At 39.4% G+C, this 20947-nt stretch overlaps 1 protein-coding gene across 6 annotated transcripts in view; it reads right to left on the bottom strand.

The window, feature by feature from the left end:
• The window catches only part of FRMPD4 (FERM and PDZ domain containing 4), a 726784-nt gene that overhangs the window by 19181 nt on the left and 686656 nt on the right, over nt 1-20947 (bottom strand). For all 6 annotated transcript variants that reach the window (XM_033948887.1, XM_033948890.1, XM_033948886.1 and 3 more), the window contains exons 15-16: nt 6769-7815; nt 5197-6474 (exon numbers count right to left, since the gene is read on the bottom strand). In XM_033948887.1, the coding sequence (XP_033804778.1) occupies nt 5197-6474; nt 6769-7815 (2325 nt within the window). The remainder of the gene's footprint in view (nt 1-5196; nt 6475-6768; nt 7816-20947) is intronic.

Genomic DNA, 20947 nt, shown 5'->3' on the forward strand with positions numbered 1-20947 from the left:
ATGAAACCCCTTAAACTATTTATCTCCTCCCTGTAAAACCATTGGGGGAGAGGGGATGTTAGGAGAAAATAATTTGAGATGGTGCCTTAAACAGAGATGGGAGGAGCTGAATGGGTCATTCAGCATAGGAAGGGGGAGCAGTAAGCTGAACTAGATAAGACTCAGGAAGAAATACAACTTTAGTAGTTGAGCCAATATGAACAGAATTTCCAAAAGCAAGGAAGAAAGTGTTTGCATTGGAATTCAATCATTGCTTAGGACTCATTTTGCATAATTGAAAGGAGATTGTCAATTTTTTTGTTTGTTTGTGTTGTGCCTAGCAAAAAGGAACTGGGAATTATTAACAAACGCTGCTTTGATGCAGTGGCACAATGCCAATTTGCTAGTCCTTATTTTAACAATTTAGTTCCTTTATTCTAACTGTGGTATGCTCATCATATTTGTAGGGGATTTTCTGTTTCCCTCCACCCCTATGGCCAGCATTTTTTTGGCTGTCCCTCTTTTTCTTTTTACAAGAGATGGGGGAGTACCGCTTTTAATCACGAAATGTAACATCTCAACCATGCCAGTTATGGCAGGATTGCAGAAGACCATACAATACAATGCAATCTTTATTTGCGTAATTATGGAGAATCAATGTTAAATGAGTTTGAATAAGAAAAAAAACCCCAATAAACAAAACCCAACACATTGTGTGATAACTTAGCTTGGTAAACCTGTGGTTGTAGGAGCCAAGAACTAGTTTTCTGATCTATATAAACAATTTATGAATTAATAATTTTAGGCTATCTTTTGGTTTTAGGAGACATTAGAATTCTTTTATAAAGCTATGGGTGTGACTTTTGCTAGCACCAATTTAAGGTGGCAGAAATACTGTGCACCGTAATGTATGTTTTTATGTAGATTAAATTTTGATGTGACAGGAAAAACGAACACTAGCGCCTGAATGAAAAAAAAATATCTAAGAATAGGATTATTGCCAAAAAGTTACAGCACTGTGCACATTATGGTTTTAGGGATTGCAATGTATTTTGCCTAAAATAAAAAAATAAGGTATGCTAATGAGTTCTGAATTGGTTCAGGCTTTACACAGTCATGCTTGGACTGGAGTAACTCTCCTAATCTTATGGTTTAGCAACATTTAGATAAATTCAAAGGAGCTTTAAAAAAAAAAAAAAAAGTCAAAGACTTAGTATTTGGAATTTAATCGAGTTTTTAACTTGGAAACTTGGTCAAAGAAAGCACTGGGGAAACAAGACAAGATACAGAGAAAGAGAAATTGGTGATGTTAAGAAATGACCAGGGGAGAAGGACAAAATTTGAGTTGGACACCTGGGACAGGTTGCAGATTCAGGTTTGCCTAGTGGCTGATGTGAATTTGGTGTAGCAAAGATGCACGATAGTTGCCGAAAGTTGCAGACAGGATAGTGTATGTTTATAAACAGGGATGTGTCACGTGTTTGAAAGTATGTGCATGTATTATGTCCTTATTATAAGGGACATTCTAGTTGGAATAGGCAGGTGTGAGTAAAGTTCCAAGTTATTTTTGTTTAGGTAAGCTCTTTGGGGTAGGAACTGTATAAAGCAACTATGAATTGACACTAATTCATATGTTCTAGTGGAAATGCAATTTACTACTTTAATATGCATTTACTACTTTAATATGCATTTACCACCGGTATCTGGCAAGGGGCGTTTCCCCTATCACTTTTCTTTTTTCTAAAATGTTTCTTCTCTCTCTTAGCAGTTGGTTGGTATACATACATAGCTATCTTGGATCAGTTTTGGCACAAAGAATCTTTTGCTGAACCGAAACAAAATAAACAGCAAGAAAAAGTTGTGCTTCAAGTAACCTTGAAATGACCTTGCCCTTTAAGATTTAAAATGTTTCTTTTCCTCTTAGCATTGCCACTGCAATACTTCATACTACCTCTGTACCTAACCCTGGACACTGTATCTTGCTTTACCTAGTAAGATCTTCATATTTCTGTAGATTAAAGCACAAACTAGCCAGTTGTGTCCCTGATTGCATGATCTCTTATGACTGTGTGACTTGACTGAAGACATGCCCTATGAATAAAATAGGCAGAGCAATGGAGCCCATTGACTAAATTGTTTGTTTTCTCTTTCAGAAGTTCAAGCATACATTTAGACTCCAGACCCTTTGATTATGCCTTTTCTGATTATTGATTATTGTGCCATGTGTTACATGGAAATTTACTTTGCTAGTGCTATGTTCTATGATGTTGTTTTTCTTCTTTCTTTTGTATAATTGTGTTTATTTATAGATTTAAGTTCAGCCCTGACTCCTTGATGGATGAAAGCAAGTTTAAGGCCTACTGGAGCTCTATGTTTGTTTGTGCCATGTAATCTCTGTGTTGTCTGTCTGGTTTTGGAGATTTTTATCCCCATTTTTTGCATTTTTGTTTTTTTCCTATCTAAATTGCACAATATCTTTTCATGGCCTGAGCGTTGCTTAGTTAGGGGTTATATTATTAAGACAAAGGTTCTATACAGTGTTGATTCCATGGTGCCCACTGGATATGCTCAATTCACACTTTCTGACATGTTTTTTTTCTTTTTTGTGTGTCCTACACTGAGTATATCCTTATGGTCTTTCTTGAATGCCTTACTAGTTGTGCGCAACCCACACCAACTTATCACCCTGTCCTCTTATGAACATTGTATACCTGCATATTGTCTCTCATTTCCGTACTTATACCAAGTCAATGTCCTCCTTTGACTCACCTCCCTGGGCTTCAGCTGCTGGATGATGATACCTGAACTCCTTTCAAGCTGGTGTGTCCCTCCCTGTCTATGCAGACACCTTTCTTTCCAAGTATGGACCTTACCAGTTTAAAGAGACTGATACCCCTAGACGCCACATCCTGACTTTTTAATTTCTTGGGACAGGAACTGTTTACAAGTGTTTGAGTGTAACTGGCAGCTTGTGGTTTATTGAGAGAGTGGTTGATCCTTGGAACAAGCTCCCAGTGCAAGTGATCGAGGCAAACAGCGTGCAAGAATTTAAGAGCAAATGGGATGCCCATGTGGGATCCCTTAGAGGGTTAAGCCAAGGGAACCTGTCACCAGGAGTGGGATCCCTAGGATAATAGACTTGGGGGTGGGTCAGTAGAGTGGGCAGACCTGATGGGCTATGACCCTTATCTGCCGTCATCTTCTATGTTTCTATATCTATATTGCTGCTCTTGGTGTCCCAAGAGGGGTTAAACACCTTCTTATTGAAATATATATCATAGGACATATCTGGAATATCTCTCCCTCCAAGCTCATGCTGTACACTTATGACATCATTTTCATGACGTAAGAGGGGATTGAAGGGGCACATATATTTTTTGTAAGTTTTTCTATTCCTGCTTGTGTAAAAGGAACTGCTGAAACATCATTGTGCCAAGAACCCACAAGGTCTTTTCTTTTTGTGTTCTGAGCTCTGTGTCCCCATTTTGATCTGTAGTTGACGTGTTTTGATAAGAAACATTTCTTACAAAAGAAACATTGCTAGACCTTAGACAAGACAGTATAATATGCTATAATGGAAACTTCCCACTATTCCCCCCCCCCTTTATGTTTGCTACCTTTTTCTAGTTGCTTTTATGTATCCTGTTACCAAATATGGTCTTTCCTAAAGTCATATGCTGAGAAAACTGACCTATGTGAAATGCTATATATATGTTACAGTACTCTGAATAAAGGATATATCCCTTGGCATATTGGCATGTGCATTTGTGTGTGTATGTGACAGCAGGACAACAGAACGAGGCTAATACAAATTGGGACCTGGTCGTTTCAATTTAAGAAACAGCCCATAAATAGAGTCAGAAACTCCTAGGACCTATTTATCTTTTCCTAGGAAGCCAGCTAAAGAAAGGCAGGTAGAACTACAAATCCCAGTAAGGCAGGGATAAGTAAAACTCAAAGCCAGGGCTGGAGTAGCTTCTGTTACCAGCAAACCTAGAACTGGTTTAAACCAGATCAGTAAAACATAGTATGCTGAGGCAGCCAAGACTAGGCGCCTGCAATTAAGCTTAATCACAGAGTAGCAAGCAGAGAAAAGGGTGGAGCTCTTAACAGCAGCAGGCAGTCACAAAGTTGCAGAGCTACTGACCAAACTGAGGATGTCAGACCACTACAGCCAAGGGCAGTGAAGCAGCAAGTTCCATTACTTCAGCAGGTACAGGTAGGGGCCCAAGATTGGGAGGCTTCTGAGAACATTTTGTATGCTGAAGCAGGTGATATAGAAATGGAGGAGGATTATTCAGGCATGTCAAGCTATGAGGAAATGGAGATGTGCTAGAACCTGCTGAAGTGAGTGGCTGCTCAAAGCAATGTATTTTTGTGTGAACCAAACTGGCAGTGAAAGGGAACAATTGTGAATGTTTTGTGTAATAAGACAGTCAGGCAGGAAGCAAGCCTGAAGGCCAGCAATAGTGTGAGAACACAGGCCAAACCAGTTGGGGTCTCGGGTGGGATCTGTTTCAAGCTTATTTTCGGGAAAGGAAAGGATCTCATGCCTTGGGGGATGGTACTAGAGGTCAAACCCCAAGGAAAGTCTCCAATGTCTGAGTTGCAAAGACTGTGGAATTTTGGAGACTGAGCTGAAAGTTTAAAAGGTATTTTCAAGTTGCAAGTTTTTGTGTGGAATAGTGTACTGGCACAGTTGTTAAGTCTGCCCAGACACTGCAAAGAAAGGAAAAGAAATACTCAGGGACAGAAAGCAATTATTTTGTGAAGTGAGGACAGATATTGCTATGCCAAACCTGAATTGAAAGTGAAGCTTTTTGTGCCTGTGGTTTTGATTGACCAAGCCCTTATTGTTTGAGATTTTTACGCCATGCCTATATGATGAACTGAATAAATGCTATATTTATTGCTTATTTGAGTTCTGGACTATTTTTGAACTTTTTTCTTGCGATTACCCCAAACTACCGAATACCTCATCTACACTCTGCCGAGGTTAGTATGTCCAGAGCATGGTCCCTAGATCAAACAGTCTGGTCACACCCGGTCACAATATACCTTATTCCACATTTTTCTTAACACTTTTTGCTTCAATGATATGAAATTAAATGAAAAGTATCAAGAAAAGTGTGGAATAACTTGTAAGTTTCATTCTCTTCTTGATTGGGCTGAGAACTTTTCAGCAAACCCTTGTAATATCATTCCTTATTGCTGTACCTGTAGTTTCTTTAATCTTGGGAATCCGATGACACCCATCCCTCAAAGTGCCAAACAAGGGTTCAACATTCATTGCTGCATGCACAGCAGGCACTGTGATCCTATGGCATGCAGATTCAGTCTGCTGGTGCAGCTCTTTATGCATTGTTCCATGATTTGGATGCATGGCCATTCTTTCATCAGTGGGATTATAGCAGATACCTTTTACTGATGAATCGGTGAGAGTGTGCTTAATATCAGAGGTACAAAGAGGTGACTCAACTGGCGTGGCACATGTACTGCCTGTGTTACATCCTGCATCCACTGAAGAGCACTGAGAGCTTTGTAGAGAAAAGTGGCCTTCACTTTGCAAAGATGACATGCGCTTGGTCAGATGGTAATCACAGAATCTGCCCATGCTCTGTTCAGTTTCTGGAAGCTTGGAAGAATGGTCATTAGCAGATAGCTCAATGTCTTCTGAGTCTTTTAAGTCTTTGGCTGAAGATGCACAGGTTGTGTCAGATAAAAAGTTTTCATTTTGGGTAAGTCTCAAAGTACCACCATCCTCAATTTCTGTATCCATGTTTTCCTTATTGTGAGTTTCTGTTTTACCGAGTCCAGAAACCCGCAATAATATCTTCCCATTCCCAGACTCAGAATCTGATTTATCTATTGCTCCTCCATCACTAGCAGCATACCATCTCTGATTGTCCTTGCGAAAGGCAGTTCTTTCTAAGTTAAAAGTGCTTATGCATTGACTGTCTCTTAAAGAAGGCATACCAAACTTAGCTTTTGAGTTTTCCTCTGTTTCTGCTTTCTTAAGTCCCTGCTTTCGCACAGCAACATTGACGTCGAAGGTTGTTTTCAAATCACTGTTGGTAAGTTTATTTTTCCTTTTACTATTGCAAGAATATGACAACGACCCCAAGTGCATTTTGCTAAAGTAATCAGTGACTGATTTTGTTTCCATCGTTTCTGGCTCCATTTCCATGTTATCCGAATGAAGGATCTGCTTGGAAGGCACAACTTTGGATTGCAGTTCTATAACTTGACGACTTGCCAAAGGCTCTGTGAATTTCATGGGTGGTCCTCCACTTTGACTCTTAGAAATTGGGAATTCTGTCTGCTCTTCCACTAAAGGTTGATAGCCTTCGGCAGTGGTCAAGAACATGCGTGCAGAACTTTCTGACTGTTTCTGCCCAGTGGCCTGTTCAGAATTCTCAGTCATTTCTGAAGAGTTTGTTTCATTGCCAGAATCTGAAGATGACTCGGGGCTGTATGCTCTCAAGATTGCTACACCTGTATGCCATAAAAAATAAGAGTTTATTAATGAATTTATCTGAGGCACTTGAACATATATAAGAACATTGGGGGTTATTAAATAATCAAAAGGTTTAGAATACTCCAGTTTTATTGTGGAGTTGGTTTCAGGAAGAGGTATCACATAATGTAGAAAAAAAAAAAAAGGTGATTTCAGGAAATGATATGGAATAGGATGCTCATGAATGGAATGGAAGGTTTCCAAGGTTAAAGGATTCATAGGAATGCAATGTGATGATTTTCAATGAATAAATGTAACTATGGTGAAAGAACCTGAACGATCATCTGTTTGGTGTTCCTCAGAAGCAGCCAAGGCCTCTAGTGCTTGAAGAGTAGAAACTACTGCATCATCTAGCACTTTCTCACATGCCTTCTCGGTGTTTGTAGAGACTGCATCGATAAGTGACACAGGAATATCATCCTTCAGTAGATTACTAGTGTGGTTCTTATCTTCTTTATCCTGCGGTGACTGGTTTGGGGAGTCCTCTTCATCCGAGCTATCTCTAAAGCCAGGTGGAGGAGCAGCAATAGCCAGGTTTAAGGAATGTAACAAAAAGTCATCTTCTTTATCATCTCCTTCAGGCGGTGGGAGTGATGTCAAGTCGATGATATCATCACTGGACCCAGAAATGTTAAGAATAGCTGTCCTGTTCATTTCTCCCATAACTATATCTTCTTCACAGCTGGCTTCATCTTCATCCTCTGCATCATCCATGTTCTCTGCATAACAAATATCATGCAGCAAAGGCTCCTCTATCCCTTCTGCATTTTCAAATATTTTAGTTTCATTTATATTTGCATAAACAGCATTAGCAGCAAATTGAATGCTATCAGCATCTGAAGACAGCTCTAAATCTTTAATGTCATTGGTGTTACTTAAATACAGAGCTCTGTGTTTATCTAGCATTTCTGGGCTATCATCCAATAGTCTTTCATAGCCTAATGTCTGTGGATTAATAATATCTAAGCTGGGATCTTCAAAAATGAAAGATACCTTTGCACTCCTTGGAGAGTCCTGTGCTGTATTAGTAGTATCCATTCCTGAGATTGACAATAAAGTCTGCTGGTTTATCCTTCTGTTTTCTATTTCTACAGGATCACCTGGTTGGGTCAGCTGTTGATCATGTCCAGTGTTTTCTATATACAAATGCCTGTAGTCTTTTTGATACAGTGGGCTGTCCATGTCAACTGAATGCTTTTGTTTGGAATCTGCATATACCATTTCTGACTCCTGGTCCTCTTCTATAGCAAAGATGTTACTTTTTGGCAAACAATTCCAGTCAGATGTATGGAAGTCGTATTTCCCTCTGTTCTCTGTTCCTGAGATATCAAAAAAGACAAACAAGCAAGTATTTACTTCATAAATAGATCATTTTTGTGACATATGCAAAACTACACACAATGCAGTGTTCCCTTGGTCATTCGCGGTTCATGGTCCTGGTCATTTGCGGTATTCTCCGACCAGGACTTCCTGTGCTAAAGTCGGGCTTCACCAATCAGGAGCTGCATGTCAAAGCAGCTCCTGATTGGTAAAGCCTGACTTTAGTGCAGGAAGAAGCGGTCGGAGCATACCGTGAGTGATTTCCTTCACTTGCCGGCACTCCAGCTGCCCTCTCCTGCCTCCCCAGGTGAAAAACCGTATTTGCGTTTTTTTTATATTCGCAGGGGTTCTTGGAACGGAACCCCCGCGAATATCAGGGGAGTATTGTACTGAGGAGTTATTTAAGGTTTCATCTGAATTATACAAGAGACATAATACTTTTTTTTTAAATGAGGAGGGTGCTGAAAAGTTTTCAGCTGAGCCAAGAGCATGACGTGGATATGGTTCAATCAATAATCTGAAACAATGTCAAAACAGAGAATTTTGTTTCTGCAAATTGGCACTTAACAAACTAAGATAACACTCTTTTCATCTACAGTGGCAAAATAACGCTCATAATTTAGGCAGTTGGTTGGTTGGGCTGAGACCTTTTCAGCAGTCTCTCGTAACAACTGCCTAAGCATGCAGTGTAGGTCTTGTGCTCAGTTTGCATTTCTGTACATTGGGAGCAAACACTTATATGCCTGTTACACAAGTAAATGTTTAGAATACTAGCAACCTAAAACTAGAAAAGGACACCGGAAAGTTCAAGAAAAGGATGAAGACTATGCTCATCACAGAATACTATAGCCAATAATGCAACAAAGAGCAGATAGTTGGCTAATCCCCACTAGGAGCATCTATAGGATAAACACAGTAGGGACAGGGGATACGATAATCATAGCACAGATAACTAGATTTATCAGGAAGTTAGTACTTCCAAGATGAACATGCAGTAGATCACGATATAGATACTAAGCACAAATTGAAATAGTAGTATGAACACAGTACATGATACTAAATATACTGTAGATATATATACAGTATGGGGCTCATAATCAAAAGAGAAAAATGTCCAAAAACCGGCCTAAGTTGGCACTTGGACGAACATTTCCCAAATTCATCCAAGTGCCAATAATAAAAACAGGTTTTGGATGTATTTCTTTCTTTTTTTTTTAAACATTTTTATTATTTTATTAAGTTACAATAGTGTAATACATTTAATTGAAAATAGCAAAATATTACAAAGAATACACTAACTCAAACAAATAGTATTATAGAATCATAGCTATACCCAACCCCCTTCCATCAATTATTAATATTTACAATATTAAACATCTTTAATATGAAGAACTAATATCCATATTTTCAGTACCTTTCCCTATCCTACCCCCCCCAACCCAGATGTGTAATGAAAAAACTCAGAAGGCAATATATTATCTTTTAATGTGAAACAGCAAATAAAGCCAATGGACTCCATATTTTGTTAAAAAAACCCTAAACATTCTGCGTTCATTCTCTCATATCTAATTGTATTATATACATTTGTCCACCAAAATGTATAATTTAACCTGTCATGATTTTTCCAGTTTGTTGTGATCATTTGAACCGCAATTCCAGTTAAAATCAAGAAAAGACGGCTTTTAAAATTATCAAGGGGAGGTTTAATATGTAGAATAGTACCACAAATTATTGCTTCATATGTTAATGAAATATCTGATTCTAAGCCTATATTTATTTGTCCCCAAATTGACTTCCAAAAATTAAATATCAGCGGATAAAAAAATAACAGATGATCTAAAGTCCCTATGTCAGTATGACAGTGCCAGCATCTAGTTGATCTAGAGCTATCTAATTTTTGCAACCGAACTGGGGTCCAAAAAATTCTATGCAATAAAAATAACCAAGTTTGTCTCATAGATGCTGACGCCGTACATTTTAACCTCTAGTTCCAAATTTATGGCCAATATATTTCTAAACGACCTAGGCCTTCATAGTGCCGCTGAACAACCAAAGCTAAACGGGGCATTTCGGGAGGAGTGTCGAGGGTGGGAGTTGGGCCGGATGTGGGCCGGCTTAGACTTAGTCATACAACATGTATAACTGAAAGTTATACAGCCCAGGATCAACGGAACTTGGATGTTGTGACTTAGACCATTTAAAACATGGTCTAAGTCACAAAAACCCACCTAAAGTAACCAGATAAGCACTGCAAACACATAAAACAGACCCCCACACACTATCGTAGTGATCACCGACCGACCCCCCATAAAAATATTAATCACACCTTTAAAATTCAGCCTCCAGACCATCATCACCTGGCCGCCTGGCATAGGAAAGCCTTATGTCCAGCACAGAGGCGGCTTAAGCCATCTTAAGGGTTGGTTAGGTGGGTTAGGGACCCATGGAGAGAAGGACCCATGCCCATAAGCCCCTGTAATCACTGCATTGATACTTAAATATGTGCACTTCCCTATACACCCCCAAAACCCTTTTTTTCTGGCATATAAATGGCTCCTGCAGTCATAAGGGCTATTGGGGTGGTAGATAAGTGGGTCTAGGGGATTCTGGAGGTGGTTTGGGGGGCTCACCATGACCTATAAGGGAGCTGTAGTGAGATGATGACATGGCACTCTTTTTGTGAAGTTCACAGCGGTACCTGTAAGGTACCCCACTATTTAGGTGCCATGCCTGGGTGTTCAGTCCATCACTTTGCAGATCCCTCCCATGTCCAACAGAGCTTGTTCTAGGCATTTTTCACTTGGACGAAAAGTTGGACGAAAATGTGGTATAAAGATGGACGATTTAGCGGCTTGGACGATCAGATTGGCAGGACGTATAATTAGACGATTTTTGAAGCAAAAAAAATTTTGGATGTATTTTTTGAAAATGTGTCCTAGACTGTTTTTTTCACTTTGGATGACTTGCGATTTAGATGCAAATGGACTTAGACGTCCCTTTCGATTATGCCCCTCCATGTATATATTTATGTGTGTACAAGAATATATAATATAAATAAATATATGATATATTTTATATAGGTATGTACAAGTAGGTATGTATAAGCAGGTAGCTTGATTATTTAATATAGGCGGAAATAAGAAAGAGGATTGATTATGTTTTAAGAGGGTTGCATTGAGAACCAACTCAGAAAACACTAATAAAAACCCCCAAAACAAAACACGTCCAAAAAGTGGCCTAAATCGGTACTTGGAAGATCAACAAGCCAGATCGTCCAAGTAACAATAATCAAAGCTGGTTTTAGACATATCTAAAACCAGCTTAGGCCTTTCCCCTGCCTCTAAATGCCTATAGCGAAAAGAGATGTTTTTAGAGGAGTGGAAAGGGTGGGAGGTAGGCCGACCTAGACTTAGTCGCACAGAAGTATAACCAAAAAGTTGAGCAGGTTGCCTAGTCGGAACTTATACGTTTTGACTTAGACCAATTCAAAACAGGCATAAGTGCAAAAAAGGGGATGTTGAGCTGATTGCGGCTGCCGCAATAAGCTCAGCGGCCCCAGCAACATGCCCATCCCCCACCACAACGATCGCAGCAGGAGAGATGGCTCATCTCCCCTGCCACAATCGCAATCGCCCCACCCCCGAACTGCCACTGTAGCTCCAATTTTATGGAACATCATGCCACCTCAACTCCGCCTCGAAAATTCACTCGACAAATTCAATACTAAACTAAAAACATTCTTATTCCAAGACGCATACCATAGTGTCTAAATATTTCCTTTCCAACAGTCTGCAAAATAAACACGAACTGCTTTTAAGAAGCGATCCCCATTCCTGGTGTTTTATCCTCCCCCCCTCTTCCCTTTAATTAATTTGTTTTTAATGATGTAATTATTAACTTTCTCCTCCCCCCTTTACCCTCAAGCTCATGTTCATATTTGTAAATTGTCTATTTAATGTTCACATTTCCCCCCTACAAAAATTAATTTTAACCTTTCATTTTTAGCATTGTAAACTGGCCAGGTGCACGTCAATGGTCAATATATTAAAATTAATTAAACTTGAAACTTTTTGACAGATGCCGGTTACAGAATCCAGCTTTTAGGTGAAGGACTGGCCCCTCCTTTGCCTAAAAGTTCTTATTTTGGACGTTTGGTACTTAGGCTATTTTTTGGTTGGTAATGTGTTGAAGGCTTAGACAAAGTGGTGGTCTGGGCGTTTAAATAGCTGAATGTAGCGGTAGGCCATTCCCATAAAAAACCTCATTTTGGATTTTTTTTTTTTTTTGAGAATGGATATTTTCCCTGCTGCTACTTTCAGCGTTTAGGGCCTTTGGCCAAAAGGGGACTTAGACATTTTTTTGATTATGCTCCTCCACCTGAATTGTAACACCTTTACAGAAGCTCATATAAACTGCTCTGAATTGACACCCCCCCCCTTTATTAGAAGCGGTATACAAGCTTTCAATAAACAATATATATGCTTAGATAAGTACTTAGGGGGTAAATCTATAAGTGGAACATAAATTGTAGGTGTGTAGGGCTAGATTCTATAAACAGCACCGAGTGGCACCTACATTGTAGGCAGTTGTCAATCAAAAATGGCTGTTTATAGAATCACACCTAGCAGCAGTTAAGTAGACTTTGATGTCACTAGGCGTCCTAGACATAGGCGCTGCTCCATTTAGCCAGCTTTAACTTGCCTAATTTGGTGATGTCTAAGTCAAGCATGCCATTTCTCTACTCATAACCATGCTTGCTTTTTAACATACAATTCCTATTAGGAAAGATACTTTTCAACCATCCATAAAAACCTTCTATTTAGTAATTCTTCCTGCCCTCAGAAATGCCACCAGTTGTTCAATAGATTTTCATAACAGCTGGCTTTACGCATCCAATCTTCACTGGGCCATTTTATAATTGGTACTTTATAATTTCGATCAATGTAAGGTAAGTTAAACCATCCATTTTACTAAGGTATATAATATATATGTATGGTTGTACTTAGCTTGGGTGGTAAACAGGTAGGGATCAGCACGCCAACATGTTTTACCCTTAGGGGGTTTCCTCAGGGCTACAATCCCTAAAACTCAGAAAAACAACCTTAGTATTATCGGAACATAATCCTGTTTAAGGTCTAACCCATTCAATCCCCTTCAAATTCTTACCTTGGTTTAAATTATATTTCACGCCACGGCCATCTTGACAACAAGTAACGGGTGACAACGTCGTGAATATAATTTAAACCAAGGTAAGAATTTGAAGGGGATTGAATGGGTTAGACCTTAAACAGGATTATGTTCTGATAATACTAAGGTTGTTTTTCTGGATTTTAGGGATTGTAACCCTGAGGAAACCCTCTAAGGGTGAAACATGTTGGCGTGCTGATCCCTAGCTGTTTACCACTCAAGCTAAGTACAACCATACGTATATATTATATACCTTAGTAAAATGGATGGTTTAACTTACCTTACATTGATCGAAATTATAAAGTACCAATTATAAAATGACCCAGTGAAGATTGGATGCGTAAAGCCAGCTGTTATGAAAATCTATTGAACAACTGGTGGCATTTCTGAGGTCAGGAAGAATTACTAAATAGAAGGTTTTTATGGATGGTTGAAAAATACCTTTCCTAATAGGGATTGAGCATTCACCTTCTATTAAACATTTTCTTAACGCAATATATTAATTTGCTTTTTAACATAGGCATCATTAGGCATGGGACGGCACCTCCACTTAGGTGTCACTAGGCATCCTAAGAGTTCGTCATCGAACTCTTAAATTGTTTAATGTTTTTTGTTTTTGATTAGCTAAAAGCTGGCATGGTCAATTATCATGCTGATTAAGCCAATTTTAAAAAAAAAATTAGGCGCTGATCCCGAATTTAGGTGTGATTGGACATGTCTAGGTGCCTACAAATGTAGGCATTCTTTAACAGAATCAGCTCCTTACTGCTTAATCACTATTCTGCAAATAGTGCATATCTGAAAGAGGAAGAGCATGGGTTTGTGCTTACAGAGTAATGCAATTTATATATACCCATGTCACATTCAGGTACTCGCAAGGTGGTAAGTACAGGTATCTAAGGGCTCCTTTTATAAAGGTGCATGCAGGATATTACTGCGTGCTACACTGTGCACTATGCGGCTAGAATTAATACCAGCTCAATGCTGGCATTAAGGTCTAGTGCGCGGGGCACTTCAGCGCACGCTATTCTGCGTGTTAATGCCCTAACACAGCTTAGTAAAAGGAGCCCTAAATGTTAGGAGAACTGATACTGGGTTACTCTAGCATTCTATAATGGAACCTAAGCATCTACAGTAGGCTCTGTTCTGGGATAGGCTCCCACCATGCACTCTGGTATAGAATTATACCAGATGCATTGTACATAACTTGGGATTTGTTGTATACTGACTATTTACTGGTTAAATGGGTTAAAAATGAGTATAACAATAACTTGTACAACTTAGTGGAAACTGAATGGTGAAAATTATGAAATTATAAAATAGAAAGGGTAAGAGTGATTACTTTTAAATTGGGGAGATGATTCACTAATAAGTATAAAATGGGCTTTTTAGCATTTAGCACACACTAATTCCATTAGCACATGCCAAGCTTTAGTAAAAGGGCCCCTCAAATAAGTAAAGTCAATTTAAATTGTGAGCTTTCATAAAGCCATAAAGGTGCATAAAACCTGTGAGTCAGTGCACTTGCACAGTTTGGAAAATTGCCATCTTTTGTCCTATTGATTTATGATTTATGGTAGATGTATCTTATTAGATTGGGTGTACACCATTTCATTTAATTCTTCAGTATCAGGATCATATACTTTGCTTTGTGGTGTCTCTCAGGGCTCAGTGCTTTGCCCTATTCTGCTCCATCTTTTCATGATCTTTTTGACCCTTCTGGTTCACTCACAGAGGGTCAGTGGTCAAATTTTGTAGTTGATATTCAACTCATTACCTTCACAACGTGCCTTGACTTTCTGTTTCTAAATAACTGAAGCTGTAGCCTCCTAGCTAAGTTGTAATCACTTAAAGCTAAGCACTAGTTCCTACCACCTCACCTGTACTTCTTGGTCACAAGCTACCTACCTCTAGTGTCATCTTTAAAGATTTTACTATGCTATTTTTGGCCAAGTTTTCTTTCAGGGCCAGTTATAATGTCATGTTTTCAAACATCAAGAAATATTAGAGCCATTAGATCATTACTTCACAAATCAGCCCTATTATTTTTTACACTGCTGATCATCCTCTAGACCAGGGGTGCCCACACTTTATGGGCTTGCGAGCTACTTTTATAATGACTAAGTCAAAATGATCTACCAACAATAAAATTTTTAAAAAACACAAAGCACACTGAAAGGCAGAGAAAATGTTAATTATTCATATTCTGGGTTTTTTCAAAGAGGTCACGGCAGATGACTCTATGCAATGTCACCTCAGTAACAAAATACAAAAATAGACAAATACACCCCCTCCTTTTTTACTAAACCACAATAGTAGGTTTTAGCACAGGGAGTTACGCTGAATACCTCGTGCTGCTCTCAATGCTCATAGGCTCCCTGCACTAAAAAAACGCTATTGCGGTTTAGTAAAAGGGAGCCATAGTGCAAAATATAGACAGCAGATATAAATTCTCAAAACCGACACATTTGGATCACTAAATTGAAAATAAAATCATTTTTCCTACCTTTGCTGTTTGGTGATTTCATGAGTCTCTGGTTGCACTTTCTTCTTCTGACTATGCATCCAATCTTTCTTCCTTTCTTTCAGCCTCCTGTATGTTTCCTCTCCTCCAGACCTCATTCTCTCCTCCAACTTTTTCTTTCTGTCTCCCTGTTTCCCCTTCTTTCTGTCTCCCTGTCTGCCCCCTTTCTTTCTTTCTCCATGCCCTCCCCCAAGCCACTCGGTTTGCTGCCACCGCCATCGGGGAACAGCCCCCAAACCACCGCCGTCCCAAGCTTTCCCTGCAGAAGCATCGCGCTGACCAGCATTCCGCTCCCTGACGTCAATTCTGACGTAGGAGAGGAAGTTCCGGGCCAACAAAGCATTTCTCCTCATTCCATCCAGCCTGAGCCCCATCTCTCCTTGATCCAGCATTTCCCTTCTGTGTCTGTCAGAATTACCATTCCACCTATTTTCCAGCATCACCCTTCTTTGTGTCCATCTCATCTATATCCCTATCTCACCACTTTTTCAGAATCTTCATTTGTCTCTGTCCTTGTCTTTACCCCATGTTCACCATTTACCCTTTCAATGTCTTTATCTCCCCCCCCCACACTTTTTCAGCATTACTTCTATGTCTCTATTTCACCTCCTCTTCATATCCCCTCTGTATCTCTATCCTTATTCAGTAGGTCCTGCTTACTCTTTCTCTTCTTTGTGTCACTATCTCCATTTTCAGCTTTCCCCCCTTTTCCTTTGTTAATGCACCCTGTAGCCAGTATCTTTCCACCCTCCCTCCACTCCGGTCCAGCCCAGTATGAAATATTTCCTTTTGTTTCCCTCCCCTCTCTCTTTCCCTCTCTCTTCTGCTCCCTCACCCACGAGTCCTGCATCTGGCCCTCTCCCTTCTACCTGCACCTGGCAAAACCCCCCTGCTCCACGGCTCTCTTAAGCAACTCGTCAGCAGCAGTGATCAAGACAAGCTGCCGACATCGAGGCCTTCCCTCTACGAGTCCCGCCTTTGTGGAAAAAGGAAGTTGAAACAAGCGGGACTCGCAGAGGGTAGGCCCCAACGTCAGAAGCTTGTGTCGATCGCTGCTGCTGAGTTGCCGAAGAGAGCCGCGGAGCAGGGGGTGTGGCCGGAAGCAGGTAGAAGGGAGAGGGCTGCTGGAAGAGGTAGAAGTTCTGGAGTATGACACGGCCAGGATGATTTATTTTTCAGGCTGTTGCTGCTGCCGCCGCCACGCCACCACACACCCCCTCCCCCCCGAAATGACAAAAACAGCCTAATGCCCGGCGTCGGCGTCTTTGACTTCGGGGAGAGGAAGGCTGATAGGCCCGTTAGATCGGGACGGCAACACGAGTCGATCACAGAGCCCGGGATGGGCTCTGCGATCGACTCATGTTGCCTTCCTGAGCTACCGGTCGATCGCGATTGACGCGTTGGGCACCCCTGCTCTAGACTATTGCAACTCTCTATATAATAAGATTATTTTTCTCTTTTGTGTTTCTTATAGCTGATTCAGACTATCACTCTTAAATTGATTACTTTTTCATGTAAGCATGATCATGTCACTCCCCTACTCAAGGAATTCCATTGCTTGCCATATTGCATCAAATTCAAAATTCTGATATTGGTTCACAAAGCTTGCTGTAAAGGCTTCCCTTAGTACCTGTCTGATATTCTAATCCCTTACACCCCTGGTAAGGTAAAATATTCACAGTCTCAAAATTGCTTGACAATTTCTCACCTGGCAAAGGCCAGACTAGACAGTACCTGCTAGACTGCATTTTTCTACCTGGTTGCAACACTGGAATTTCCTGGCATGGTACCTTAGAGTAGAAATGAACTTCAGAAATTTTAGGACTGGGTTGAAAGCCTACTACTTTTCCTTGTTTTTTTGCCAATGTTTAATTCTGGCACTGGTGGTTGGTGGGTAGATACTGGGAAACTGTGCCATAAATTGAAGGACCAGGCAATTTCCTCTTTTCTCCTTTTCTGCTTTCATTTTACTTATGATACGATATTAAATGTCTTTGTTTTCCCCTTCTATTTTGGTTTTATTGTTATAAACAGCTCTAATTTTTTTGGGGGGAAGTGATATATCAAGTTTACTATGTAATAAACATAAACATAAGATTTTGTCAGTTCTCTAACCTTTTTCTCTGTCAGACAAATGTCTATAGATACTCTTTAACAGAAGACTGTGGATGTATGATTTTTTTTTTCCCTCTGGATTTTCCTCCCACTTCTTAAACTGAAGGAAGGTCTCTTAGCCAAAACTCTAGCCTCTTTCCTAGAGAATCACAACATACTCCACCCCACACAATCAGGTTTCCGAGCCAAATACAACACGGAAACACTTCTAGGAACTTTAATGGACACTGCAAGACAACACCTCAGTACAGGCAAAAAAATACTGCTGATACAATTAGACCTTTCTGCAACCTTTGACTTGGTTGACCACGACATGCTTTTACAAACTCTTGACTCAATAGGAATCTCTGGCAAAGTACTTACATGGTTTAAAGGATTCCTACAATCAAGGACTTACAGAGTCAAAATAATGCAAGAAAAATCTGAACCTTGGTCCAACCCCTGCGGAGTTCCCGAAGGATCACCCCTATCACCTACTCTATTTAATATATATATATAGCTTCCTTCAGCTACTACCTGGATAATCTTGGCATAATTTCATACAGCTACGCAGATGACATCACTATTCTTCTACCCTTCAACCGACCAGAATCCTTCATAGCAAACACAATACACAGAACCCTCGAATCAGTGGCTATATGGATGACAAAGCACAAATTAAAACGTAACCCTGACATTTTCATTCTACTTGAAAATGACAAAACTCCAACGTTAACTAATCTTGTAATAAATTCATTTTCATACCCAATACAACCTACTTTAAAATTGCTTGGAATCACGATTGACAGAAGCTGTAACATGCAACCCCAAATTAACAAAATAATAAAGACATCATTCATGACCATGAGAAATCTGAGAAAAATCCGATCATTCTTTGAAAAGAAGCAATTCCTACTACTGGTACAATCTCTAATCCTTGGGATGCTGGACTACTGCAACATACTATACCTACCATGTCCCGCGACCATGATGAAGCAATTGCAGACGGTGCAGAATACAGCCCTGAGACTTGTCTATTCACTAAAAAAAAATGACCATATCACAGAGGCATACCATGACTCGCATTGGCTTCCGATAGAAGCGAGAGTGAACTTCAAATTCTACTGCTTACTTTACAAGGCTATCAATGGAGAAAGCCCAACTTACTGGAATGACAGACTAAATCATTCCTCCTCAATCAGACACAGAAGAACACATTCACTATTCTATTACCCACCATCCAAAAATGTCAAACAAAAAAAAAAAACTTTATGACAACCTAATAGCCTCCAAAGCAGCTAAGTTGGACAAACAACTCACCACTCTGTTAGCTTCATCCACAGATTACAAAACCTTCAATAAAGAAATTAAAACCATACTCTTCAAAAAACACGTTAAACCTATCCAGCACAACAATCCTAACCCAACATCCAACACTCTATAAACCCTTAGTACTCTCTAATTTTTCTAGTTACCAAACATTATCTAAAACCCATAATTCTCCCTTAAAACTTTATCTCTTCGTTTAATCTATTACTTCAAGTTGAAATGTACTTCTTGTTTTAATTTGGATGTAATCTGTCTTGAACCGCAAGGTAATGGCGGAATAGAAATCACTAATGTAATGTAATAAATTTGGGGGTAATTAAATCCTTTGGCAAAATTGTCTAAGGAAACTGATTTGCAGGCTTTAAGCATTTTGGCCTATATTCTATAAATGGTGCCTTAGGTTAAGCAGTACAAAAGGAAGTGGGAACGGACAATGAGCACTCCACTGAAGAACACACAGTTTTTTCTGCCACACAGTTGTATCAGTATCCTTATACACTTTTAATTGTGCAGTATGGCAGGCTCTTTCATATAGTTCTACATTATTTTCCTTTGGGTTAATGTTCTGTTTTTTTTTCAATAGTTTTTGCTGTATCATTAACCTTGTTGGTGTCACTTTTAGCATTTTGGGTTTTCCCTTACAGCTATGCTGATGGGACAGTTTCCTTCTTTGTTGTCCTCTGATTTTCTTCTGTGTTCTTTTGGCTTATTTTTTCCTTTGGTGTGATTTTTCTTCCCTCTTCCTCCCTTTCTTTTTCTCTCTCTTTTTTCCTTCTTTTCTCTTGGCCCCTTTTTTCTTTTCTACTTTTTCTCCTTTTTATCTCCTTACCTGTGGCTTTTCATATCTCTCTTTATACTCACCTTCCTCTTTCTTACGTTCAGGATTTACAATGCATGAAATGTTACACTTGAGATTTTCTGCATTAACATCCTATATGGTTGCTAGCTTGTTACAAAACTTGTTCTTTCAATCAAATAGCTTTTGAAGTTTGTTCACGCAGCTACATGTTTTGCACTCTTTTATTGTCTTAAGTAAATATTATGTTATGCTGTAGTTTTTAGAGTTTTTCTCCTGATGATATATGGTATTTTGATGGTCCTATTTCCATATTTTTACTACACAGCTTTGTTTTATCCAAGACCTGTCATCTATGAACATATACGCCACAGGTTTGGTTCCTTTTTTAGGTATTTGTATAAACATTATCATATGTTTTGTTTGTCACATATATATATCTTTGATATATGTATCATTCATTATATGTATATGTATTGATTGGTCTCTGGTATTTATTTACTTGTATGGCTTAGGAAATTTTTTTAAAAATTTTTTTTAATTTTTATATGATGTGTTTTAACATGTTGTGTTATGTTTTTATGTTTAGTGACCCCTGATACAGATCCCGAAACACTGTGCTGTGTCAGGTCCACAGCTTCTGCTTGTGTCCTTTTCTGAAGTAAACAAGTTGGTTTTACATCAGTGTTCTTCAGTAGAGTGCTCATTGTCCGTTCCCACTTCCTTTTGTACTGTTTTGTACCCGTGGGTTCTCTGTGGAGTTTACTTTGCCTTAGGTTAAGCACCAGTAGGCACCCTACCAGAACACCATTTAAAAACAATAAATATCATTTCTTTTTTTAATAAAATGGCACCTGCATCGCGGCTTTTGAGACACTTTACAACGCCTAATGCCACTTTAAGCATAGCTAATGCTGGAAGTGGTGTTAGGCATTGTAAAGTGCCTCCGTAGCTGCGATTTATGTGAAAGGTAGGTGTAGGAAATGCAGGCCTTGAAAACCCTGGCTTAAATTTCTGGTGCCTTCCTTTCAAGAAGCTGCGATTCTATAAATGACTGACATGCGATCGGAGGCCATTTTTTTAGGTGGCCGACAATGACACCATTTATAGCATCCGGGCCTATGTTTTTGCCCTACTTTTGCTTAGAACTTATATCTAGCTCAAGGGATTCCTATTGTTACAATTTAAAAGTAACAAATGG

Source organism: Geotrypetes seraphini, chromosome 6, assembly GCF_902459505.1.
Source record: "Geotrypetes seraphini chromosome 6, aGeoSer1.1, whole genome shotgun sequence".
Lineage (NCBI taxonomy): Eukaryota > Metazoa > Chordata > Amphibia > Gymnophiona > Dermophiidae > Geotrypetes > Geotrypetes seraphini.